The 25,177-nt window shown below is 47.1% G+C and overlaps 10 protein-coding genes across 10 annotated transcripts; 5 read left to right on the forward strand and 5 right to left on the reverse strand.

Annotated features, from left to right (window-relative positions):
• Positions 1-4,643: 4,643 nt before the first annotated feature.
• Uchl5 (Ubiquitin carboxyl-terminal hydrolase isozyme L5) lies at positions 4,644-6,411 on the forward strand (the record flags this gene model as incomplete). The annotated part of the gene is made up of 6 exons (XM_031148553.1): positions 4,644-4,955; positions 5,036-5,130; positions 5,175-5,283; positions 5,334-5,515; positions 5,577-5,791; positions 5,852-6,411. The coding sequence occupies 6 exons, from the start codon at positions 4,644-4,646 to the stop codon at positions 6,409-6,411; spliced, it is 1,473 nt and encodes a 490-aa protein (XP_031005205.1).
• A 155-nt stretch (positions 6,412-6,566) lies between these two features.
• Positions 6,567-8,766, reverse strand: FBXO21 (F-box only protein; the record flags this gene model as incomplete). Its single annotated transcript, XM_031148554.1, has 4 exons — positions 6,567-6,732; positions 6,786-7,840; positions 7,887-8,040; positions 8,093-8,766. 4 exons carry the CDS (start codon positions 8,764-8,766, stop codon positions 6,567-6,569), a joined length of 2,049 nt encoding a protein of 682 aa, XP_031005206.1.
• Positions 8,767-9,396: 630 nt separating this feature from the next.
• KGD2 (Dihydrolipoyllysine-residue succinyltransferase component of 2-oxoglutarate dehydrogenase complex) lies at positions 9,397-10,875 on the reverse strand (the record flags this gene model as incomplete). Its single annotated transcript, XM_031148555.1, has 4 exons — positions 9,397-9,693; positions 9,749-10,141; positions 10,195-10,557; positions 10,645-10,875. 4 exons carry the CDS (start codon positions 10,873-10,875, stop codon positions 9,397-9,399), a joined length of 1,284 nt encoding a protein of 427 aa, XP_031005207.1.
• A 361-nt stretch (positions 10,876-11,236) lies between these two features.
• LHYA1_G003587 (uncharacterized protein) lies at positions 11,237-11,895 on the forward strand (the record flags this gene model as incomplete). The annotated part of the gene is made up of 4 exons (XM_031148556.1): positions 11,237-11,329; positions 11,384-11,653; positions 11,730-11,771; positions 11,821-11,895. Coding segments are annotated over 4 exons (480 nt in total), but the record flags the coding sequence as incomplete, so codon positions are not given.
• Positions 11,896-12,481: 586 nt separating this feature from the next.
• On the reverse strand, positions 12,482-13,180 carry hta1 (Histone H2A; the record flags this gene model as incomplete). Its single annotated transcript, XM_031148557.1, has 4 exons — positions 12,482-12,537; positions 12,590-12,793; positions 12,850-12,938; positions 13,128-13,180. 4 exons carry the CDS (start codon positions 13,178-13,180, stop codon positions 12,482-12,484), a joined length of 402 nt encoding a protein of 133 aa, XP_031005213.1.
• A 529-nt stretch (positions 13,181-13,709) lies between these two features.
• On the forward strand, positions 13,710-14,385 carry HTB1 (Histone H2B; the record flags this gene model as incomplete). Its single annotated transcript, XM_031148558.1, has 4 exons — positions 13,710-13,869; positions 14,025-14,096; positions 14,156-14,243; positions 14,295-14,385. The coding sequence occupies 4 exons, from the start codon at positions 13,710-13,712 to the stop codon at positions 14,383-14,385; spliced, it is 411 nt and encodes a 136-aa protein (XP_031005214.1).
• Positions 14,386-15,168: 783 nt separating this feature from the next.
• Positions 15,169-17,602, reverse strand: SQS1 (the record flags this gene model as incomplete). Its single annotated transcript, XM_031148559.1, has 3 exons — positions 15,169-15,613; positions 15,664-17,359; positions 17,431-17,602. 3 exons carry the CDS (start codon positions 17,600-17,602, stop codon positions 15,169-15,171), a joined length of 2,313 nt encoding a protein of 770 aa, XP_031005238.1.
• A 779-nt stretch (positions 17,603-18,381) lies between these two features.
• On the forward strand, positions 18,382-19,839 carry atg4 (putative cysteine protease; the record flags this gene model as incomplete). The annotated part of the gene is made up of 4 exons (XM_031148560.1): positions 18,382-18,916; positions 18,967-19,135; positions 19,183-19,410; positions 19,461-19,839. 4 exons carry the CDS (start codon positions 18,382-18,384, stop codon positions 19,837-19,839), a joined length of 1,311 nt encoding a protein of 436 aa, XP_031005237.1.
• A 271-nt stretch (positions 19,840-20,110) lies between these two features.
• On the reverse strand, positions 20,111-21,848 carry JJJ1 (J protein; the record flags this gene model as incomplete). The annotated part of the gene is made up of 3 exons (XM_031148561.1): positions 20,111-20,254; positions 20,281-21,682; positions 21,739-21,848. 3 exons carry the CDS (start codon positions 21,846-21,848, stop codon positions 20,111-20,113), a joined length of 1,656 nt encoding a protein of 551 aa, XP_031005236.1.
• A 598-nt stretch (positions 21,849-22,446) lies between these two features.
• TRY3 (Transcriptional regulator of form adherence) lies at positions 22,447-24,189 on the forward strand (the record flags this gene model as incomplete). Its single annotated transcript, XM_031148562.1, has 7 exons — positions 22,447-22,687; positions 22,740-22,948; positions 23,018-23,317; positions 23,389-23,554; positions 23,601-23,620; positions 23,698-23,930; positions 24,039-24,189. 7 exons carry the CDS (start codon positions 22,447-22,449, stop codon positions 24,187-24,189), a joined length of 1,320 nt encoding a protein of 439 aa, XP_031005235.1.
• Between the last annotated feature and the right edge of the window lie 988 nt (positions 24,190-25,177).

Here is a 25,177-nt window from a genome sequence, read left to right on the forward strand (position 1 = left end):
CTCCTGGTATCCGCTTTCTGGGTGGAAAAGGAACAGAATTTGTCCTTGATCGCCACCACTTCATACGTCCCCTCTTGGGAAGACTGAATCGTCTTACTGTGCTCATAAGATACCTCATGCCTCGTCTCCAGAACTTGAGACTTTTGCCCCTTCCGAGCATTGGTACTTCTGGTGTATGTAAATTCAAATGGAGGGGTACCCCAGAACTCAAACAGAATCGGTGTTTCGCCACCTTCATGAATATCAACCTCGAGTTGTCTCCCCTTACTAATCTTGACGCTCGGCATCTCATGAATGAGCTTCGAGATTTTGGTCTGAGCCTTGCACTCACTAGCTTTGTCCGACACTGCAGTGATGGTAAAGTTCCCTGGTTTTTCAGCAATACGTCGGAATGCTGTGCTGGGCGATTTTGCTTTTCTCTGCACTCCTTCAAACGTGTAGAATATCTCAAAAGGTGCAGTCCCAGACAGAGTGTAGGATATCCGTTCTCCAACGCAGTAATCGGTGCGCGACTCCAATGGATATATAGTAGGAACATCGTAGACTTGGACTTGGACATGGGGGGCGCCGCCGTATTCAGTCTTCTGTTGGCATCCACGTGAATCCCGCACTTTCCTTACACTGACATGATGGATGCCAAGAGAGAGCACGTTGTGGGGGATCCGGAAGTCATAACGGTTCGACTCGATGTTCGCTATCTTGACAGTCTCGGGACGCGAGGTGCTCTGGTGTTTGATGTCAATCTCTAGGTTGAAAGGCGGGACACCTTCCAGCTTGATTGGAATAATTTCGTCACCGGAGATTTCCTCTTTGCAATACTTGTATGACTGCCCAGGCTTGACGAAATGAGCTGAGGGTTTGCGATTCACTTTCTGTTCCAAGACAAGGGGCGTATATTTCTTGCCGTCATGGTCATACAAGGCATCGGACAACTCGAAAAACTTATATTCATAGACTCCAGCTCTGCTTGTATCCATGGATATAGTGGCCTGGCCAAGTGCCGCTTCGAACTCCTTGTTGATGAGTGAGCTTGAACCGTGCTCTGGCTTGTGGCGGACCTGATACTTGACGCTATACGGCGAATTCCCTGAAATGGTTAGTTAAGCCTTGGATCGAATAGATGGGCGTCTTACCAGAAAGTTGAACCTCCACCGCGTCAATGTCGCCCTCGCAGACCTCGCGTTTCAGCCATTTCTTGCCATCAGGAATAAGTACTGCCGTATCTGCAACCTTAATCTGCGGTCTTGCGAGCCAATCCACTTCAAACCGGGAGGCTTTGGAGTCAACGGTTCCAGGACACTGATCATCAGATACATCAAGAATTTCATATGTGCCGCTTTGGCTAACGGTGATGAAATCATTGGTAGACCTTGCCGTCTTCTCAATGGGGCTTGCTTGGGGATCGTCGATGTTAGTATATTTGATGGTCCAGGGAGCTCGGCCTGTCAATCGGAGAGGCAATTTGACTGGTCGTCCTTCAACCTCCATAGTCTTGTGTTTGCCCTCAAGATGACCAAAAGATACCTTGGGTCGTTGACGCCTAACGTTGAATTTGACCTCGCTGTTCAAAAAGATCTTGCAACCAGTAGTGTCTTGTACGCTTGTGAGAGCAAGAGAATACTCCCCACCATATAGCAGAGGATCAGTTGTGATTTTGAAGATGTCAGTTTCAATATCAACCTTGTGCTTCTTCCTCTTGCCATCGTGGACAATCTCATACTCAAGTGTGAAGGGCTTCTCTCCAGATAAGTCAACATTCATCTCCACGGGCTCTTCGATGCATGCGTCAATCGCACCCGGTGGCGGTCTTAGCGATGCGTGGGCGGGTGGCTTCACATCTTGTTCTAATATAAATGCGGAGCCACTTAGAGGCTGAGCTTTGTAAACATCATCATCTACAGACGTGAAGTGGTATCTGTAGTGTCCAGCAGCAATTGGCTTGAGTTCCAATTGGTACCGAGAGGTTTCCACCGTGACATACTCAGAATGAGAGCCACTTTTAGTTATGACATCGTACCTTACAGTGAATGGCGGAGTACCGATCAAATCTAGGTCTACGAGTAGACCGATTGGCTTCCCTGCGCATTTGTCGTTGATGTTTTCCGCAGTGATCGATAGTTGGGGTCGGGGTTGATCAGCAAACAGGATGCAGGCTCTTTGATCTCACCGTCGCAGAATTTGCTCTTTACACCAGTCAAAGTGTAGAGCCCCGACTCTCGAATTGTAGGGGTGTTATGTGCCGTTTTGGCAAGGTATTCTTCAAGGATGGCATCGTCTCCGTGATCTCCGGCTTTAGTCAAGGTGCCAAGGGGGGAGAACTTCCAGGTCAGGGTATGGGACGTCTCATCAGGCGTTCGGCCTGGGGACTTGTACTGAACAGGAAGATGGACAGACTTCCCATTCGCTACCATCAACGGGTTTCGCGAATCACAACCAGTAAGCCGAGCGACTGGGCGTTCGTGAACAGTAAAATCTTGCTCCATTCGAGAGCCCTTGGGGTAATTATGTTCCCCGTCATCAGCCCCAGAAGAAAAGTTAGCAACATTGCCAGTTGCATCATGAATCTCATCAATAGAATACAACCAACGACCCCCTGGTGCCATGGATTCGTTCAGAGGGACATTGACGCTTTGCATACGTGCCCACGAGACGTCTTTGCTCCCGGCAAGCATGAGCGTTCCCGCTTGTGTAGATGCTAGTAAAGGCGAGGCGAAGTTTTCCGGTTGAATGCTTTGAAAGTGGTGGACACTTTGCTCGGAATTTGCAGTACGGCTATAAACGACTTTCAGCGGTGCGGTGCCTTCAATAACCATCACCAAGTCGGAAAGATCGCCTAGGCACTTGTTGGATACTGTGGATTTGATGGTTCCTTTGGGACATGCAACAACAAGAGTATCGGACATTCTCCGCTGCACTTCTAATTTAGTTCTATCCACGACTTTTTGAAGTCTGTAGAGTCCTGGCTTTTTAACGTTGTACTTGATGATAGTTAAACCATCCGCTGCTTTGGTAGGATACCTCAATTCCTTTTGTGAAAGCGTAATGGTCTCATTGATATTCGTCTCGAAGTCGAGTCGCAGTAATTGAACGAGCTGCGGTTCCGTCTGGTTAAAATGTAAAGGGATAGCGACGCTTGGATGGGCATCATCTATGCAAAAAGGTAGGCCATCGGGATTCATAGTCACAGATCTGGGGATATTTAGCACATCTGACATAGGAGCCGAACGGGATCTGATGGAGGCTTACCCCTCAGGCAGGATGTTGATTATCTGTTTTCCCATGATTAGAGAACTGTTATGCAATATGCTATTAGGTCGAACACTGTTCTCTGAGATAGACATTTCCCTGTCGAAGAGGGTTTTCGTGAGAAACAGTAACCATCCCTCAATCGGAAGCTGACCACTATTAGCGGAGTGCTCAAAGTTCTCAAGTGATCAACTCACAGGTATTCTGAACATCAACATCCCATTTATAAGTGCATGTACAAAATATGCCGAGAACGACGTCGTCTCTGACCATTCTAGCCATGGTATCCGCAACAATGGCACGCCAAATAAAAACACCAGATCTATAAAGCCCCATTTCACGAATAGAGTTATCGAATGAGTATCCTCCTCAACCAACTTCCACCAGTCGTAAAGGCGCCATACCAGAAGGAGCCCGTATACCGCCAAGGTGTACATACGCTGGCTGGGAGCATCTACCAGGTTGACGGGTATTAAGGGTGCACTAGACGGCACTGGGGTCGAAGTATTAGGGAGGCTTGGTAGAGGGTATTTGACCTTTGGGCCATTCTGCGAAGTAGCTGGGCTCCGCTGGCCACTTCCCGGGGTCGAGGGAAACGACGACGGGAGACGAGGAGTTTCGTTCATGGCATGCTCTCACAGGCGCTCTCTGCGCTCTTGCGACTTGGTTCTTTGCTGTAGAGACTCTAGGGAGCTACTCGTGAATGGCGAGAAAGCAGGTAGGAAGGAAACTGCAGGTGGCAAGCAAAACAGGGCAGTTTCGCAGATTCCTCGCTGTAGACAGACTATAGAGGTGGAGGTGGAGGTGGTGTTGATCCCTTCTCGGTGTTTTGGTTTAGTTTGGTTGTATTTTGTTCGCGTCGCGTACTGTACTGTACTACTCCGTACAGAGAGGATCAACGCGCAGTTTTCGAAAAGAAAAGCGGCACCAGTTTATATTGTGTCAGGCGGAAAGGAACATTAATCGTCGATGATAATGACTGCCGCTTTTTGAACCTACTCTGCTCTTCTGCAACCTTGAATAAAAGGCTTCCTTTTAAATGAATGTTTCCATTAGTATGAAATTACTCCAGGAGCTTGTATCTGAGACCGTTTTATCTTCCGCCTTATGCTTTTTCTCCTTTACTTCTGCTTCTTCTGCATCATATCCTTCTCCTTCCCATCCTGCTTTATGATCTCTTGGTCGATATGATATTTCGAAGCTTTACACCCTCTTTTCCCCTCATCATTCATTCATGCAAGAAGGTTCTGTTTGCTTCCCAGCACCATCTGTTGGGTCGCATCTTCCCTTGACTTAAGCTTGACAAACTTCAACATCTATCTATCTGCTCTTAATCTCAGCAGCCCTTAAGCTAGATTTTACACATACTCATCGTTTCTATTAAATTCCCCGCCGGCATGGCTCAGGATTTCCACATGGAAGACGGTCTGGATGACCAGCAAACTACTAGTGAAGAAGAGAGGCGACGTTATTCAAGAATTGGAACGGTCTCCAGTACTCCTAGTGAGCCAACAGGGAAGAACATCCCTCAAAAGCGATGTTCTTCAGCCGATACTACCTCGTTCCCCCAATCAACACGAACATTAAGGCCGCATAGTAGCGATAGACAAAATGGCTCTGGCCCAGACGCCGTAGCAGAAGCTATGAAGCCTCTGACTGATGAAGAACGTCGGAACTGGAAGGGCTGGGTTGAGCTTGAGTCAGATCCTGTAGGTTTTTTGTGCATTGGGCCCTTCTTATCAAACCTTAGCTATTCACTCCTTACTACAGCAACTGACTTGTTCACCAGGCACTGTTCAATTTCATATTACGAGAGAATGGGGTTGAGGATGCCAGAGTCCAGGAGGTTATTAGTCTAGACACCGAAATGCTGGCTGAGCTCCCGTAAGTTCCAAAAGGCTTAATTCGACTTCTCTAAAGGATTATAGGCAGCCAATATATGGCTTCATTTTTCTCTTTAGATACCGCGATGAGGATGATGAAATAGAGGTAGAAGACCCTCCCAAATGTCCAAGGCATGTATGGTTTGCAAATCAAGTATGTCTTCTACTTGTTTCCCCGCCTGGTTCTGTGCTAACAAGTCTTAGACTACCAGCAATGCCTGTGCTACGGTTGCTCTTCTCAATATCGTCATGAATGTGTCAGAGATCAATCTTGGCGAAGCTCTAGCCTCCTTCAAACAGACTACACAGGGTTTGAAGCCTGCCTATCGTGGTCAGCGCCTCAGCCAAAATGACTCCATTAGGTACATTCACAATTCGTTTGCGAGGTCAGTTCCCTCCTATTCGTCTCCTTTACAAATGGACCACTACTGTACTAAAAAGTCTCAGGAGAATGGATATGATCAATGCCGACTTGGGACTTCAGAACGATTTCGAAAAGTGGGAGAAATCAAAGAAGAATCCCAAGCGCAAGAAGGTCACAAACAGCAATCGTAAAAAGAAGAAAGATGAGGAAGAATCTGGTTTCCATTTCATTGCATACGTACCTATCAACGGCTCGGTCTGGAGACTGGATGGGCTTCAAAGGCACCCAGTCAACCTAGGTAAGTCGTGTCTACTTTAAGATTCCCAAAGCTAGATTTGTCATGCTAATAATACTCTAGGGGCAAGCGGCGATGATTGGATCGCAGTTGCCCGCGCCCATATCAACGAACGACTGCATCAGAACGACCAAGATGACATTCAGTTCAGTCTCCTCTCACTTTGCAAGAACCCTCTACAGTCAACTCGTCAACGGGTGGCAGAAAACATGAAATTAATTATGTCTATTGAACAGAGCCTCGACAACATGAAGCCAGATTGGAAAGCATTCACGCCAGGTGACGAAGTCCCAAAGCTGAATGAATTACACGAAATTTTCAGATTGTCCCAAGAACTTATCGACAAGGCCAAACCGCCAGCGTCTGCGTTGGAGCGAGTTCAGCTGGCAAGCATGGACCCAAGTTCTCTGATAAAACTACATGAAGAATTGTTGAGGGACCAGATGGCGCTTCGGGGTAAATATATGGTGGAAGAGGTCTCCATTGGACAGGAGAATGAGCAGGCAGCCAAGCAAAAGCAGGATCATAGCCCCCGGATTTACAGCTCAATGAAGGCTATTGCTGAAGCTGGGGTGATGAAGGAGATTGTACAGGACATCAGAGAAAGGAAGGATACGAAGTAGTGCAAGGGCGTGTTTTCCCTCAACTTCCAATAACCATTTGGATGTATCTCGTCTGATATACCAAGAATTCCCAATAAAAAAGATTCCATCATTATCTAGCCCCTACCTCACTACAAATTTCATGCCCTAAGGAATATTTACGAACGTGTACTCCATTAATCATCAGGATACTCGTCTCGTATGTTTGATATGAAGACGTGGTTTTCCTGATCCCAACGTTTGAAAAAGCGTCCCGCTAAACTCATCAAAGGTATTGGAACTTCTGGCTCAATAATTTCGATATTTTCTTCTGCCACGTAGCGAATGCTCGTGTCGTCCACACTAGAAGTTCTGTCTGTCAGCTTTTGCTCTGACATGAATCCGTGTCAACTCACAGGGCATGGAAGAAGCTCTGATTCCTGCCTCGCGATAAAAGGTCGACATGATTGTGCGCGCACCAATCGGTGCCCATGCCACACTCTACATCCCATCCGGTAATGACGGCCATGTAGTTATATCTTCTATGGCGGAATACTTGACCAACCTTATACTTTATTGCACGAGCAGCTAATGTGTCTCGGGGTGTGACTTGTTTAGGAGTTTGATCTGCAGCCCGAACTACTCGTAGTGCTTCGTGAAGCTCCCAATGCTCAGCAACTGATGGATTGTTGAACAGAGGACAAATGTATTGTTCGATCAAAGATGCATCCATGGGATAGAGGTGTTCAAATTTTTCAAGAATTAGAGGAATGAAGTGCCGCTGGCTCCTGACCTCAGATCTCGGTTGAGTCGCAAATAAAAAATTAGCCCATAAAGCCGAATAGAATGCATTATCCAGATCAGCATAAGGGTTAGCATGAAGTCGGACTGTGGGATGATGGTTATCGTCGGTGTTTGCAACCTGCCCTCGAAATTCATGAACAGTTGCTAATATGTTCCTTGATGTTCGTACAATGAGGCCGGCAGTGCTCGACTCATGAAGGAATAGTGGCTGGTCTACTTCTTGAATACCCCAGGCTGCTAGCATGACTTGTAGGTTCCATACGGGAACCTCGGCATCTGAGCGATATGGATCCAAGTACATGGGCTCTGCATTGTTATCGTTTGTCAAGTGCCCACCATCAAGCGACTCATTGTTACGCGGACAGATCATGGCATGCACATGATTCGGTATTCCACAACATTTAGCATCCAGACCCAATCTCTGAGCAACAGCACAGAAAATAGCGACGGAGATCAATGGAAGCGACGGGTGCCCTTGGTCCTGCAACGCAATACCGATATAGTTGTTCTGTAAGTCCCGATATGCTATCTCTGATGCGATGCCAGTCAGGTTATATGCTCGCAGAAACTTTACCACGGCAATAGCTTTCTTTCGGGCACAAAGCTGCGCGATGTCGGGGGTTTCCACGCAGAGCCGTGTCACAATATCGTCGAGCAGGTCAGAGATCTAGAATATGTTAGGTGAGCACTACTTTGGTACCGAGTGTCCATACCTCAAGAAGATCTCCAGGTTGGTCGTGCAAAACGAACAGGTCAAATGATCCCAAAGCTCTCTCAATAGGAATGTCTTCACCCCTCAGAATCTTTTCCCACTCGGCGAGAGCTTTTGTTCGATGAACGTGGTCGAGAATTGCATTTGCATAATACCTTTTTGGGATGTTAGAGGTAATGATTCAACGTGCACAGATGGTTGGTTTACCTCCTTGCAAGGACGTCCTCCGCTTCTTCATCTATATGGCAATGCTGTAGGAGTGTATCTTTGGCATCATAACCAAAGTCGGCAATTAGCTCAAACTTTTGTATCCGATCAACCTGGCGCTCAAGTGTGCTATCGAGAATTCGAGTAGTCTCCAAATCAACTTTGGCTCTGTGAGCGTATAGCGCCTGCCAGTCTACATCCCCAACACCCCCCAGGAACTTTTGTCGAATTCGATGCTTTGGATCCCAGTATTTGAACTGCACACGGCAGTGGTATCGCCACAACAGAGGCTGGCTACACAGATTATGCAGTCGCTGGGATGTTCTCTGAACTTTCAGGATGATGTCTAATGGCGGTACAAAGTAGAGAATATGCTGTATAATTTCGTCGGGGAGATCATTCAATGACCTGGGGGGCTGTCTGCGGGGAGTCGTCGACTCCGAATCTGCTCTGGTGGCGGCCATTTGAAGGATATAGGTAGGGTTGGGTGAGTATGCACATTGAGAATGAATCGTCGCCGCTCGGAGGCTATTTTCTCTGGATTTGTGGTGAGGGAGGCCAGGCGCATGTAATGCGATATTATGACCCCAGGAAGAGGACTCTGGGTGGGGGCTTGTATCGTTATCCATGACGGGGATGGCATACTTGTTGGATTTAGCTGGTGACATAAGCATGACTAATCACAAAACTGGGTTTTGGGTATTTGGTTATATCCTCTTCTTAATATATATATTGTAATAAGTAGAAGTATACTATTTAAATTAATATATATTGAATAAAAGTTAAGAATAGTTATAGATTTATAATACATTATAAGAGTAACTTGATTCTACAATTTGTTTTGGTATAACTATAAGTTACCTTTCGTATTTGTAAGTAGTAGTTTATATATTTACATATGCAATTTTTACTTCACTAAACTAGTTAGTATAAGTCGGCTTAAAAAGTTAATAAGTCGACTTATAGCAACCTATCAAAAACGACTTACTAATCAAGCGATATAATATTTATCTTAGACATCGACTAATAAAGATCTATATATAGAAATATCACATAAGTAATTAGTACTCCAGCAGCTTTAGGAGAGGCCGGGAGGGAGGCGAGAAGGGAATCAAGTTCGAAGCTGAGAATAATATGCATAAGTTAAGACAGCCTACTACCTGCATAAAACTCGTAATATAATACAACTAAACGCCGAGAGTGCATGGCTTGATTCTAGTATACAACGCAATGCGAAAAGCCAGAATCAGTGTCTCCTACGAGACAATCTGGTCAGTCGTCTAAGTGAACATGGTATACGAACTTTATAACAGCATCCGGCGAGGATCCTCAATATAGTCCTTGACTTTCACCAAGAATTGTACAGCTTCCCTGCCATCCAAGAGACGGTGGTCATACGTCAGAGCTAGGTACATCATGGGCCGAATAACGATTTCACCTTTGACAACCACTGGCTTGTCCTTGATGGCGTGCAACCCGAGAACAGCAGTCTGCGGGAGATTAATAATTGGTGTGCCCATCAAGGACCCGAAAACACCGCCATTGCTGATTGTGAAGGTACCGCCAGCCATGTCCTCAATAGTGAGCTTGTTGTCACGGGCCTATAGACTGATTAGTATGTATACGTACAATGACGTGTCTTGGGTTTCGACGTACCTTCTTGCCCAAGTCTGCAATGGACTTTTCGATCCCGACCAAATCCATAGCCTCAGTGTTTCTCACAACTGGAGTCACCAGACCTTTCTCAGTGGCCACAGCAACACTGATATCGACGTAGTCCCTGTAGACAATGGTATCTCCACCATTTGGACCTTCAATTGAGGCATTGACAGCTGGAATATCTCTCATCGCCAATACGCAAGCACGTGAAAAGGCACTCATGAAACCGAGCTTTACGCCAGTCTTCTTCAGAATGTCGTCTTTGTAGAGCTTCCGGAACTCCATCAGCGATGACATATCAACCTCGTTGAAAGTTGTCAGAGAGGCTGCGGTATTTTGTGACTGCTTTAGACGTTCTGCAATACGTAGGCGCATGCGGTTCATCTTGACCTATGGGGGTGATTAGCTATGGAAACTGCGTCTGGAGAACGCGCTCTACATACACGACGCTCCTCACGGTTTCCTAGTACTGGACTCTGCTTGGAATCGGACTTTGACTCGGTTTGTTTTGGGGGTGGAGACTCTTTCTTTGGCTCGGGCTTTTTCTCTTTGGGCGCGGGAGGTGGTGGACTCGATTCGTCCTTGGGTTTTGGTTCCTCTTTCGACGGCTTGGGGTCTGAAGATGTTGGCTGTTCGCTGGAGGCAGGCTCTTTTGGTGTCGAGTCTGCCTTTTCCTCCTTCCCTCCTTCTGGGGGACCCCCAAGCTCGAGACGAAGAAGATCTTGGCCAACAGTAACCGTATCCTCCTCATTTACCAAGAACTCCTTGATTGTACCAGCCTCAGGGGCATTGACGGCGACATCGATCTGGTGGAAGTTGTGTTAGACACATGGCATGGACTTAATAGCGCATAGAGTAGCAAACAACAATGGAATGGCCCCAACCATACATACCTTGTCGGTCTCAATGGTCGCAATTTCCTCATCCAGTTCGACATAATCGCCCACCTGCTTCGAGAACTGCTTCAGAGTGCCCTCCGAGATGGATTCGGCCATCTCTGGCACTTTGACTGTCTTATCCGCATATGACCGGAACTGCTGGACAACTGGAAAAGGGTATCGCAACTGTGGCGCACGCGCAGCCCGCACTAAACGCGACGCAACAAGTAGTCTCCGTGAGAGCATGGTGTGGGAATTAGGAGGGACCAGAGGGGAGGGGGAGGTAAGTAGGAGGAGGGTTAATTGGATGTGTAAGAGGAAGGAGAGGAGGAAGAAAACAAATCAAGTTTGGCCTGGGAAACGAAACCGGGACAGGTGCGGCTATAAGTGAGTATTTCTGGAGCTTGGCTTGCCTCGCTTGCCTTGCTTCCGAACAATTTTCTGGGGCTCAAGTGCAACAGCCGACAGCTAGTGCCGCACCTCTTCAATCAACGTCAATCTTCGCGTCTCTCATTGCCCCTCTCCCTCTCCCTCGCCCTCTGTCTATCAATTGAACTTCTACCGCGAGACCAGAATCCCTATGAGCCAGGAGATCTGAAGATTGCAGCCACGAGTCGACGGAAGTGAGGAAGGAGACTCGGCTATAGTAAGACAGAGCAACGGCACAAAAGATCAAGATGTCTACCAAGCAAGTAGTCTCGTAAGTATAGCCCAGGAGACAATCGAGCTGCGAGCTGATCCCATTTCTCTTCAGATCCCTCTATCGACGCTCTTTGAAGCTCGCCCTCGACTGGTCCGTCCACCGATATTTGTGGAGAGGACAAGCAGTCTACATAAGAAGCCTCTTCGACGCAAACAAGAACATTCGAGACCCGAGACAGCAGAAGGCAAGTCGATGGCATCAGGCGCCCCCAATTATTTCCATGATCTAATACTGCAATACAGGCTCTCTTCCAAGAGGCGGAGCTTCTGCTGGAGAAGTGGAAGCACCCGGATCCATACCATGCGCCCACAGCACCTGGAGGTCGGTCACATATCCTAGGCTACAAGAAGCTTTGTTTTGGTTGGACGTATGTAGTGCTGACATTGCTGGTTACTAGGATCTAAATTCGAGCGTAATCTACCACCACCAAATCTGGACCGTAAGTATTAGTAGCCCTTACGAGCCTCTGAGACTAACATTACAAATAGCTCCTCCACACATCCAGATGTAGAACTATTGGTAGAGACAAGGTTTGGTTTGAGCTATCGGGGTTTTGTACATAGAGCAGCAGGAATTCATGCAAAGTGGTCACGAACCAGCGTGTTGGCGATAACTATCTATTGATTTTTCTTTTGGCCCGTATATGCGCCTTTATAAGTGACTCTTCTGCTCCCCAAGTCAGGTCACCAAATTTGCAACAGATGAGACTGGCGAGACCTGCCGTCTTCAATTGCAAACACTTCTAGTACTCCTTCAAAGTCAGATACGGAAGTCGGGGCGCCAAAACTTGTACATGACGGAAGACTGTTTATGAAACCCTGAACGCGCATGTCCGGAATCCAAGATTGAATCCACCCATCTTTCTTGAGGCCCCAAATCCAAGCAGAAGCTGATCAGAAGAGAAGCCAACACCAAGTAAAATCAAAAGCCTTACCCAACAAAACAAGAATCACAAGTGCATCAGGAGAAGCCAAGTTAGTTTTAATTGGTTTCTCATAAGATTGATCTCTTAACAATCCTAATCCATTGCCATGGATTTTAATGTACAACCAGAACGCGGAAAAAGCAGCCGTGAACCCAGACCCAGCGACACCCCATTATCATGAATAGCAAAAATCCCCAGAAACCCAACGAGCCATAACAAGAAATCTAAAGCTCTTGGCTGGGGCCCTTTCCACCCTTTGCGGTCTTCTTTGGCAAGAGATCTGAATCGTTTGTTAGTGATTGAAGCGAGACTGAAAATGCGGAGAAACTTACTCTGGTGGATGTTTGGCAAGACACCTCCTTGTGCGATCGTGACGTGTCCGAGAAGCTTGTTTAATTCCTCATCGTTTCGGATGGCGAGCTGGAGATGACGGGGAATGATACGGGTCTTCTTGTTGTCGCGGGCAGCGTTACCAGCCAGCTCGAGGATTTCGGCCGCCAGGTACTCAAGAACGGCAGCGAGGTAGACGGGAGCACCTGAATGACGCGTCAGAATGGGAAACGAGACTCGTTGTGTAATCGGAGCTACTCACCAGCACCAACACGTTGAGCGTAGTTGCCCTTTCGGAGAAGACGGTGGACACGACCGACGGGGAATGCAAGACCGGCCTTGGATGATCGTCTACAAAAAGGAAAGGCAATTAGCAATGCGACTCGAATAAAGGTGAAGAATGACCCTGAAAAGCGAAGCCAAAGTTAAGTAGATGCATGAATGCAATTGGAAGAAACAGACGCGTCAAATACATCTGAGAACCAAAACAAACAAACTAGCCTGGAAGGTGCAAGGGGGCCGGAGCAGGAGGGTACTCACGATTGCGCGTTCTTGGAGCCGCTGGCCTTTCCTCCGGATTTGCCTCCAGTCATTTTGAAAAAGTTGTTGGGGGGGGTTTTGGGTGAGTGGGAAAGATGAAGTTATCTGGTGATGATGGTTGGATGGTGTTGATGGGACGTGTATGTCGTGCTGGCGATGAAAAATTGTGGATGAAGGAAGGAAAGCTGGCGATGGGGGGAAGACGTTTGCCTTTGTAGTCCGGCAGCGCGATGCGGGCGTCGCTAATCACTGCGGGCAGGCGCGTGCTGTGATTGGGTTGAGAGGTGCAACGTCAAGTTTTGGCCATCTTTTGCTTGTCCTGCGAAGCGAAATCAAAACAAGCCGCCATCGCGCTAATCCCCAACAGGCCGAAGCGAGTCGCGCCTGGCCCGTGATTGCAATCACCACGCTAGCTGGCGCTGCAGTACAAGAAGCATCGACTGCTCCATCTTCCCAACTTTCTTTCAATTCCCCCTCCCAAGTATCAACCATCCATCCACAACACCATCACACGTCTTCCATCACGCTCACCCACCTCTCCCCAAATACTTTTACGAACGTCTAATCTCAAATCTCATCAAAATGCCTCCAAAGGCCGCCGCCGAGAAGAAGCCCGCCTCCAAGGCACCTGCCAAGGCCCCCGTTGAGAAGAAGGAAGCTGGAAAGAAGACCTCCGCGACTGGCGAGAAGAAGAAGCGCACAAAGACGCGCAAGGAGACATACTCTTCATACATCTACAAAGGTATGCAGCGCCCTTTTGCCCACGTCGCGTCCTTTTCACAACACTGGGTCGCGTCCGTAACATTGCGCCACTGCTCCCAATCTGCTCCAGCCTCCCACATTGTCTTCAAGTCGCGTCTTACATTTCAAAACATGCGCTAACTTTTCACTTTACAGTTCTGAAGCAAGTACACCCCGATACTGGTATCTCCAATCGCGCTATGTCAATCCTGAACTCTTTCGTCAACGGTATGTTGCTCCAAGCTCGGTCCAGTTCCAATTTCCAAAAATACTGACGCGTTTTCCAGACATCTTCGAGCGCGTTGCAACTGAGGCATCCAAACTCGCCGCATACAACAAGAAGTCCACTATTTCATCCCGCGAGATCCAAACCTCGTAAGTACCCCGCATTCGTTGAAATCGTACCACCTTGCTGACCATAACCAGTGTCCGACTTATCCTACCCGGTGAACTTGCCAAGCACGCTGTTTCAGAAGGTACCAAGGCAGTCACCAAGTACTCTTCGTCCACGAAATAGGCAGTTTCTTTCGGGTTTTCACAGGATGTTGGATTTGCTTTGGCTTTGGGTCATCTATCGCGATGATGAAGCTCGAGCGGGTTCGGGTTCTTCGGGTCTCTTTTTAATGCGTTATGGATGGTCTGATTTTTATGGGGGCATATGTCTTCACGGTCTGCTTTAGGGGTACGTGGCTGTACAATAAGCGTCTTCAAGAATAGGGAATATGGAGACAATTGAAACATGAACATCAAAATCAAAACCAACCCCTTGTCCCCTTGTCTATCATCCACTCTTTATGACTCAACTCAACGCTCCCAGCGATACCCCTCTTTGTTGGCTCAATTGCAGATTCTCGAATACTTGCAGCATGGCAACTTTAGAATCTGGGGGCTCCATCTTTGAACGGGTTTAAGGGTATACTCGATCACTCTGGTCTAAAGTTGCATTTTACCGATCTTAAATTTGGTCGCCGCAAAACAGAGGTATTTGGGCATTTCGGGTGTGCTTACTCTTCAAAGAATTGGGAGGTATTCGAGAAACTCTCCCTTGATGGGCCTGTCACCCTCGAGCAGATTTCATGGTACTAAATTTTGCAAGGCACTCGGTTTGGGCATCTATCCGTGTGCTTCTACTCTACAGCTCATGTCATCCTTGTTTCTAAAAGCCCTTCTGATGCAATACCTGGTACGCCATAGCCATCTAAGTAAGCTGGCCAGAAACAATGCAAATAACCCCCTTTTCGAGAACATCCCAGCATTTGGCCTGATCCAGTTCGAACAGGAGTTACTAGATCGCTGGCCCTTATCCCAATCCGGCCTTTGTGGTCTTCACAACGTGAGAGACAGGCTGTAAGATGCCCTTGTTGTTAAGAGCACCCAAAGCAGTACCAGTACTCCAACCCATCTTCTCCAGCATGGCTCGGCCCCTATTTTCCACTCCAAGCTCTGGTGCGGATCCTCCAACGATGTCACCATCTCTGTAACTAACACCAGCGTTGTTGCCGCCTCGGGGAGCTCGCTGAACGCGCTGCTTGTGGCCAACATCCATTCGAGGAAGGTAACACCGACTCAGGCGCGCTTCGACAGCGTCAAAATTGCTCTCTAGATAGCGCGGAGTTCGACTTGTCCTCGTGAGAATAGGAGCACGGGACTTTCCACCACCAACAGACTTTGATTTTAGATTAAAGGCGGCGGCTAGCTCGTGAACAACCTTCCGATCTGCTTTAGCCATGGGAGGAAGAGAAAGTCTGCGACAAAGTGAGCTGGTGTACGTAGACCTGATACAAGTGAGACCTACGTAGTATTGGAACCCATCAAGAAGCCTTTAATCTGATCCTTGACGTCGTGAATACTCATTCCTTCCTTGAACTTTTGCTTTAGATCAGGTTTGCCGTTCTTGTTTCCTAGTAGGCCTTGAGCCCGAAGTTCTTCTCGCTCCTGCTTTCTTGCTTTCTTCTTGAGTCGGTCATTTTCAACCGCCACTTGCATGGACGCTTCAAATTCCGAGTCAGACAGATCGAAAGAAATCTTGCCTTTGCGACCCTTGGGTTTCTTCTTGAGGCTCGGCCGGTCGAAATCCATAACGTCAAATCCATCATAAGAATCTGCCAGTGCACTCGCCGAGGGAAAATCGCCTCGTGGACGTCTCGCACCGCGACCACTGTATTGATCCAATGTTGGACCAAGTAAGAAGGGATCTAGTACAGTCTCTGGAACATCCATATCCAAATTATCTTCAATATCATCCCCAGCATCAGCTTCGCCGCCAAACAATAAAAGCTCACTTGAGCCCATGCCTAGCTCTTCTTGCTTCGTTAGCATTCTTGCTATCTGCTCATCACTCATACGATCAATCTTCCGTTGCACTAAATCGTCATCCTCTTCATCACCTCCACTATCATAGATATCAGCGTCATCTTCCGAGTCGCTAGTATCCTCATCCCCTTGGTCCATAAATTCGGCGACAAGCTTTTCTTCAGCCTCGAACAGTTCAATAAGCGACAGAGCACCGATAGCAGTTAAGGTAGTGACAGGAACCCATCTAGCGTCATCAGTGGTCTGATGCTCCCAGACAACGAGGTATTGAACCCCCGATTCCCGCTCTCTCTTGGATAGAATTTCTTGCACAGTACCCATAACTTCATCAGATGTACTCAATTCATCGAAGTCACAGATGTCTGAACGCTCCCAACCACCTTGGACTGGCTCGACGCTATCTGGAATGGGTTCTTCAGAAGATTCAGACATCTCGTACTGCCAGACTGCATTTTCAGCACCTTCCAATTCGCGGGGGCGGAAAGTGTTATTGCTTAGGAGGTCGTCGTCCTTGTCCATATTGGCTATGTAGTCGGCGATTATTGCGTCCTCGTCGGTTTGGTGCCTATTTCGTCTAGGCCCTCGGATTGGAAGACTTCGGTTTTGATTCAATACTGGTGCTTGGCTTTGCGATTGGAACGATCTGGGAGGGGAACTCTTCTCTCGCAAGACCTCCTCGAGTAAGCTCTCTCGTACGTGGATCTGGTCTTCGACTATCTTGATTTTTGTATCAATGGAAGCACTCTGTGGCTTGCGGGCCTTCCTTTCTCTCGAGATACCCTTGCCTTTCAGGTCTCGTCCGCCAAACAATATGACCTCTTCGCTGGAGTTTGAAGGCGTAGGAGAGGAAGATCGGACTCGTGGGAGAGCCAAGCCAGTACTGACAGGTTCGCCCAGGGTATCGACAACAAAGTAGGCTGATGATTGCTCCTCAACGAGTGGGCTTGGGTCCACAGGTGTTGGATCTCGAATGGGTTCCTCACCTGAGGCTTCCAAGTCTTCTCGAGGTGAATCTAAGGTCATCTTCGCGAGAGTGGTTTCCGGATCCTCCTCCAGCTCCCGCGTATCAAGTGAACCAGCGCTGACAAAGTCAACTTTGTTGTATCGAAGCCTCTGGTCGGTATTCCAGGAAGACTGATGACGCTCGGTATTTCGCGCCTCCTCTTGCAACGTGAAGCCTGGTTCATGTGTTATTACTCCATAATGCCAAACTATATAGGACCTGCTCCGAACGAGTCATTCTACTTACCATTATGACCATTATGACCACGCCTGGGAGCGGCAGCACCATCAAATGGCACAACTGAGGTCTCTAGACTGCTTCGCGCGCCATAGGAAGATCCGTTGCCATTGCCATTGCCCCGCTGAGTAGCTCTCGCTTTCTGCTGCAAAGCCTTGGCCTTCTTTGGTTTCGAAGGCATGTTGAAAACAGACCAATACCTATATCATTCGGGGTGTTGGGATAATACAACGCTTTGGTGTGGCATACGCATGGTAGTGCTGCACATATAATGTTTCTCGTCGTGACGCAGGACATGCATATGCATATATAAAGGGAAATATTGATACCGGCAAATCCTAGCCCGATCCCGATGGTCTGTCTTATCGATAACGTTTCTCAATAATGAATGTACGGAGTATTACCGGTAATTCACAGGAAAGGCCATAGCTACCCAGTAACGACGAGTTACAAATTATAAGGTATTGGTATTCTTAAAGGCTTCATGTATCCAACCATTCCCGAGTGATTGCACTATATATTCAATAAACTATCTTAACGACGCTATATCCGCTATTCAGCTGAATATACCCCGCATTCCGTTGCTGAGATTACAGTAATAACCAAGGCACCTAGGGCACCTACCCCTACAAGTCAGCCTGGACCTGCCAAGCCAGTAACGGACAAGGAGTCGGACTCATGGGTGGATCATCATCTTCTACCTCGACATCAGGTGCGAGACCTTAGCCCCAACCAAATAACAATACAACACAACACCTCTCCTTGCCGCCGCTGCGGCCTTTCTCATAGCTTCACCTCCTATTCCCCTCTCTCTTCTGCCTGCTTTGTATATCCGCAAACCTAGTCTTCAAAACACAGCACGCTATACTGAAAGACCTACCCCACGTTCCCCGCCATCTCAGCCAAGTCCAAGCCCAGAGTTGGCCCCCTTCCTTGGCCTCGAGGAGGAGAGGAGTAACCATGGCCAACGTCGACTTTGGTAGATATAAGAAGATTGTGCAGTTTTTCTGGGATCCAGCGCCGACAAACGATGCCACATCTGGATCTCCCATATGGTGCCTGGGCAAAGAATACCGACCGTCAGATAGGCCATCTGCTCCAAACACAGCAGCACCCCCTTCATCCCCTCCCGGCGCAGAGCCTATAGAGCCAGAACAGGACGCCAAACCCGCAACCCCTCCAGATAGCGCAGCCAGCAGCTTTGACTCTGGCTTGGCATACGACGAGGCCAGAACTGCAGACGACGATGGAGGATGGCCCCCTTCATTCTTAGATGACTTTGAAGCCAGAATCTGGCTCACCTACCGTTCCAACTTCTCAGCCATCCCCAAATCTCAAGATCCTGCCGCCTTATCCGCCATGTCTCTTGCCGTGAGAATCAGGAGTCAGCTGGTTGATCAAGGTGGATTTACCTCCGATACAGGATGGGGCTGTATGATCAGATCTGGTCAAAGCCTTCTAGCGAATTCTTTAGTTATGCTACGCATGGGTAGAGGTCAGTTAATTTGATATCTAAGGAGAGTCTAAGTATTAATGTCTTGACAGATTGGAGACGCGGTTCATCGAACGATGAAGAACGGAAGATCTTATCGCTGTTTGCAGACGATCCTAAAGCTCCCTACTCGATACATAAATTTGTTGAACATGGGGCTGCAGCATGTGGAAAGCATCCTGGGGAGTGGTTTGGACCTTCAGCCACTGCACGCTGTATTCAGTGAGGGCTCCCAGAGAGTGCTTAGGTTATTACTAATTATATCGTAGAGCCTTAACAAACAGCTATGAGCCTTCAGAGCTAAGAGTCTACATCACCGGTGACGGTTCGGATGTGTATGAGGATACCTTTTTGGGCATTGCAAAGCCAGACGGGTCCACTTTCAAACCCACCCTCATCTTGGTAGGAACACGGTTGGGTCTGGACAAAGTCACTCCAGTGTATTGGGAAGCTTTGAAAACATCTTTACAAATGCCACAATCTATTGGCATCGCAGGGTCAGTTTCCCACCCGTAAGGGCGTTAAACAAATGAGCTGACACTTCTAGTGGTCAACCATCTTCATCCCATTACTTCATCGGGGTACAAGGACCATATTTCTTTTACCTCGACCCCCATCAGACTCGACCAGCACTGCCCCTACCAGAAAATCTTGAAGGTTACACCCAAGAAGATATAGATTCCTGCCATACTCGTAGACTTCGGAGGATCCACATCAAGGAAATGGATCCTAGTATGCTAATTGCTTTTCTAATCCGCGACGAAAAAGACTGGAAGCATTGGCGACAAGGAGTCCAAGAAGTGCAGGGGAAAGTCGTGATTCATGTGGCGGATCAAGATCCAGCAGGACTTGGACTTGCTGGAGAGCGCCACGGGGCGATAGATGAAGTTGAGACCTTCGATGACGAGGACGATGATACTATGTGAAATTAATCAGGGATCGGTGTCAAAGGGGGCGGTTTTGTTTAGGCGTATGGTTGCAGGGGATAACCATTTAGATTTAGTGATTGACAAAGCTTCAAGGGCGGGACACCGCGCAGTGTACTCGGAACCTGGCGAATGAGAAAGATTTTCAAATTCATCTTCTTTCGATTAATCGACTTGTCGAGTTTCCCATAACCCCTTTTGACGCCGCGCTATGCCCCCGAAAACCAGCACCACGTCCAAAATACCACATGCAAGAGCGCCTTGTTATATGTCATCGTTTCTTATTCTTTCCTTTTGCTTTTGACACTAGTTGAGCGTGATTGAGCTCCTTAATATGATTGAAGAGCTTGGTTTTAGACACAAAAGAGTCACCACAAGCTGCACACTTGAACTTCAGGATATTAGCGCTCTTATACTCTCTCACAATTGCAGGGGCATTACCTCCAAGCCTTCTATAGTCTCGGTCTCTTGCTGCTTAGCTGCCTTCTTTGCACGCTTTGCTTTGGCTTTTCCAAGTTTTGGTTGCTCAGGGCCATCGAAATCGCTAACAGTTGGTATGTCAACTGTTGATTCAAAGATACTTGCTCCAGTCGTGTCATTTCCAGCCAAAGAGCTGTCGATACGACTCTCGACATCTTCTCTTGGTGCATATTCATCATCTAGCTCAGAAGAGTCGGAGAGAGAGTCTGGCGTGGTCCCTACTGCAGGCTTTACAGAAACCTGATTATCTGACAGACAACCCTTTGGACCGGGTATACTTGGAATTTTTTCATTTCTTTCAAGATCTGGAGCTGTAGTGTCTTCCACTTCAATATCACTTGTATTCAAGTGCAAATTGTCCAACTCGCTGACTGGAGTATTCGGGGAACTGTTGCTAGCTGGGGTATCAAGATTCAGAAGCTTATTCTCCTTCTTCATCTCCCACTGGAGCTGCTGCACAGCCTTGATGTGCTTCTTGCTCTTCTCGTGAGCCTCATACTGCTTCTCGCTTTTAAAGGTCTTATTGCAAACAACACACTCGATATGCTCGACCTCCGACTCCTCGGATTCCGTAAACTCCTCTGCTTCGCCGGGTTCGTGTGACTTTGCCCAGTCTGGAATTACATGGTCACCAAGTTTAGCCTGGTTCGCAGCTCTGGATCGTGCAGCCTGTGCGGCAGCAGCGTCCCGAAGTATCTTCTGTCTGTCTGCTTCTGTTTGCGAATTTGGGATGTACCTTGGATCCCGCTTCCTTACAAAGACAACAAGAGACCGGACAGTGTCGTTGAATTCCCGTATGCCTTCTTCTCGCAACCTCTTGTTCTCCTTATCGATGAGCCTCCGAGTCGCTCTGTCAGGCGCATCTGAAGCTCTATAGGCATCTCGCCACGAAAATGATTTTTTGGTTGTAAAATTGACCCATACCCGGTAAAAAGGCTTGACTGCATCCTCGTAGTTGTCACCAGCATAACCGAAATCTGGATAATCCACTACCTCGAGCCCAGCCCAATCACAAGCGGAGTCTTCTTCAGAGGCGAGTCTTGCAAAGGTATCCCGAAGTATTCCATAGAACCCGTTGGGTGCGTCTGTGAAAGGAATGCTCGTACTGAATTTCCCGATGAGACTGACGATGTCCCCAGCACTAGTAAGCCGCACGTTATGTTCGAAATGATCGGCTTCCCCTCCCCCGTCGCCACGCAGTATGGACTCGCGATGTGAGTCGTACCAGGCCCGTTCCTGGGGATCTGAGAGCACTTCCCAGGCGGACGACACCTCGGCAAATTTGACGGTAGCATTGTCGACATCTCCATAGTTCCGGTCTGGATGCAGTTCTAAGGCCTTCCTCCGGTATGCCTTTTTGATTCTATCCAAAGTCAGTTGGTTTCCAGTGGAACACTTTAGCAAGCAAGGATATCGCACTCATCATCAGTGGCATGGCGGTCGACCCCAAGCACATCGTAGTAGCAGGTTTTAGGAGCTGCTCCATTTTGGGGACTTGCATCGCGGCCGGATGATTGCTGGGCACCCATGGTATGGTACTTGTAGCAATCAAAGGTATTCCGGAGATGGAGGGGATGGAAGGGGAGGGGATGAAGGGAGGGGTGAAAATGCGATAAGGAACGATAACAAAATTTACAAATTAATGTATGGTACTCGAGTATTTTAATGGTGGCCAAGCCAAGCCACAAGCAGGGGTTATACTAGTGAGATATATGTTAGGTACGGTACCTGCCGAAGTTACCAAATTGATGGTCCTTACGTGCAGGAGATCGTCGATATCTTCCATACAGTACCACTACCTTAGGTACCTACCTACCTATGCTTTTCTCCGTGCGCACGTGTAACAGGAATAACCCACGTGCGTACTTACAAACTGCAAGTGGCTTGGTACCTACAAGTAAAAGAGACGGGAGGGAAGACTTGTCTGCAGACTAGGTACCTAGCCAAGCTACTACTACTTGTTCTTCCACGCTTATTACATACTCCAACCCAGTTTATCTGTTTATCAACTCGTGGAACAACATCATATTACCATACTTCAACCGCCCCACTTACACCATTCTCCTGTGCACTTTTGCACAGTGAAGGGGTCAATATTGTCTCACGGCTCGTGGGGTATTCTTCGAGATGAAGTTCGCCCACGAGTTCCAGGCTACCTTGCTCGCCGAGGGGTTCCCTGAGCACTGGGTCGCATCCGCCGTCCATTACCGTCAACTCAAAAAGGTCATCAAAAGGGTCGCCGATGAGTTGCGTAGTCTGGGACTCGATTCCGCCACGCTTGCTCGATTGCTCCCACCAGAAACCACCGCCACTGATTTGCATGGCCGTAGAGGCGGTGGTGTGGCCTCCTTTCAATATGAATTCAACGGTCAGCGAAATGTCTTGTACTGTGAGAACATTTGGCTAATCGTATACTGTAGGCAATAAGACCGAGTTCCATCCCAGACTTACTATATTCATCGAGAACGGACTTCCCGTGGATGCTTCGCTATCCCCTGACACAAAAAGTCATCTCCAAAACCTAGTCCTACAGCAGGGACGAACGGTACCCAGTTCGCTGGGAGTTATTAATGATTCGTCGGTTCAGGAATATGAACAAATTTCGGAAAGCGTCCTCGACACCAGCGCCGTAAGTGGATTATTCGGTCAAAAAGGGCCCACGGTTTCTAAGGTCTCTTTCTGACCTATCATACTTTAGAAAGAATCTGGCATTCAGCAAATTGAAGTTCCTCTGAAATTCGATTCCCAATTTTTCAACACCATCCAGCAGGAAGTTTCTGTTTTAGAAGCCCTTCAGTCAGGAGAGCAAGGCGTTTTGACCAATGAGATAGCTGCACTTTCACAGGAGGTCACGACCTTGTCGAAGCCATCGAGATTCAGCAAAAGCGACATGAATAGATGGAGGGAGCTGTTTGCAATCTATTTAGATGCCAATATCTTCTTTTCGACCCACGAACTAGACCACGGCCGTAGGGATAGCGCGACGGCAACGAAACAGGTATGTGGAGTTAACACTCTGATGATGTTTTATATGATTTGAAACTTTATCATAGTTCTGACTATCCATAGCTCCAATGGTTCCAGAGCGAGGTTGTACGAAAAGGGTTGCAGAATACCTTCAAACTCCCAGCTAGCCACGAAGCCTTTAAACGATTCGTCCATATCAACAAACAGCTTCTTTTGAATATTAAATTCCAGGAAATAAATCAGAGAGCTATTTACAAGATACTGAAGAGTAAGAAGCCTCCGAACGTTGCTGTTCCTAGCTAATCTCGTATGAGAATTTGACAAGCGAACGCAGGTAGGAGTGTCTCATTTTGCCTAGGATATTGTCATTGAATGTATTGTCAGAAAGTATTTACAACTAACACTGCATAGCTGCATGCGTCTAAGGCGTTACCAAGTACGATACAGCCGGGCTCAGTGATGCCAGAGGCTATGGCAAAGGCTGTCTGTTCGCAGCTGTCACAAGATCTAGTTTCGGTAGTTCCACAATTCGACGACTTTGCATGCCCGCTTTGTTGCGAAATTAATTGGCGGCCCGTCAAACTTGTGTGCGGACACCTAATTTGCATTAGTTGCGCTGTCAACATGCAACAGCTAAGAGACAGGTAAGCAGCGACGCGACCTTTGTGGAGAAGCAGGAGCAGCAGGCAAATAATAGAAGGAATATGTACCCTGGGTCTAAGTCACACTGCTAACTTCGATCTAATGCTCAGACAATGCCCGTTTTGTCGACGGAAAGGTATCATGACTCTTGATGAAGGCAACATTGATATCAAGCTTGAGAATTACCTAGAGAAACATTTTCCTAAAGAGGTAAGAGTGAAGCGGATTAAAGTGGAAACGGAAAGGGGCAAACAGCAGTAAGTAATTAAAATCCACAGGCTTATAAACGTCTTAGCAATTCCGAGGCATAAAAACCATTGCTAGACCCTGGTTTTACTATTCAATTGCTGACTCGGGATTGTAGATTTGGTGAATCTTATATACACCCGTCTGAGCGAGAATGGTACTATAGATGTTCTGTGATGTAAGTTGAAAGAATCGGCATATAAAGTCGGTTTCCAGATAAGATTATTACATTTTATATTTGGGCGAGCATAGAAGGCCTACGGCGAATGATATTGTAATAGGGAGGATTAGTCAGCGCAGATTATAAAGGATTCTGCCCTCTATATAAGACCTTCTAGTTAGAGGCATTCTAGTAGTAACTAATATATATACTTTTTCTTTAAATAATCTTTTATAACTACTTTCTATTTAGCTAATATAAACTACTATAATAAAACTGCTATTTCTTAGAGATGCGGTTGTTAAAATGTCAACTAGTCACGTGTATCACGTAGGAGCTTCGCTCTCAGCCACCCCTCTATAGGGGGCTGAGGGCTGTATATAGATGTGAGCGTAGCTTATATTATAGTAGTCAAGCAATACAATTCTACTATATTAGCAGGTTATAAGCTCTCTTTCTATAGAGATAACTAGCTAAGTATATCTCTACTTATAGTAGAATCTATTTTAATTATATCTAGTAAATAATATATATATATATACTCTTTTATAGATATATATAATTACTTTTACTCTATAAATCTAATTAGTCTATAAAGCTATATTACCTCTATATAACTTACTTATATGTTTACTTTACTTTACTAGGTTTTTTATATTATATTTAGATTTAGTAGAGATATATATTCTTAATACTTTTTTACTTTTACTAATCTATATATAAGAGGCAAGCCCTAGAAGTAAAGCATAAGCATAGCCTATGCTTAGCTTACTAAGCCTTAACTAGAGAGCGCTTACTTTTCTTTAGATCTAGATAAAGATTCTTTTCTCTCTTTTATTAAAC

Source organism: Lachnellula hyalina (genome assembly GCF_007821495.1).
Source record: "Lachnellula hyalina strain CBS 185.66 chromosome Unknown contig00069, whole genome shotgun sequence".
Classification (NCBI taxonomy): domain Eukaryota; kingdom Fungi; phylum Ascomycota; class Leotiomycetes; order Helotiales; family Lachnaceae; genus Lachnellula; species Lachnellula hyalina.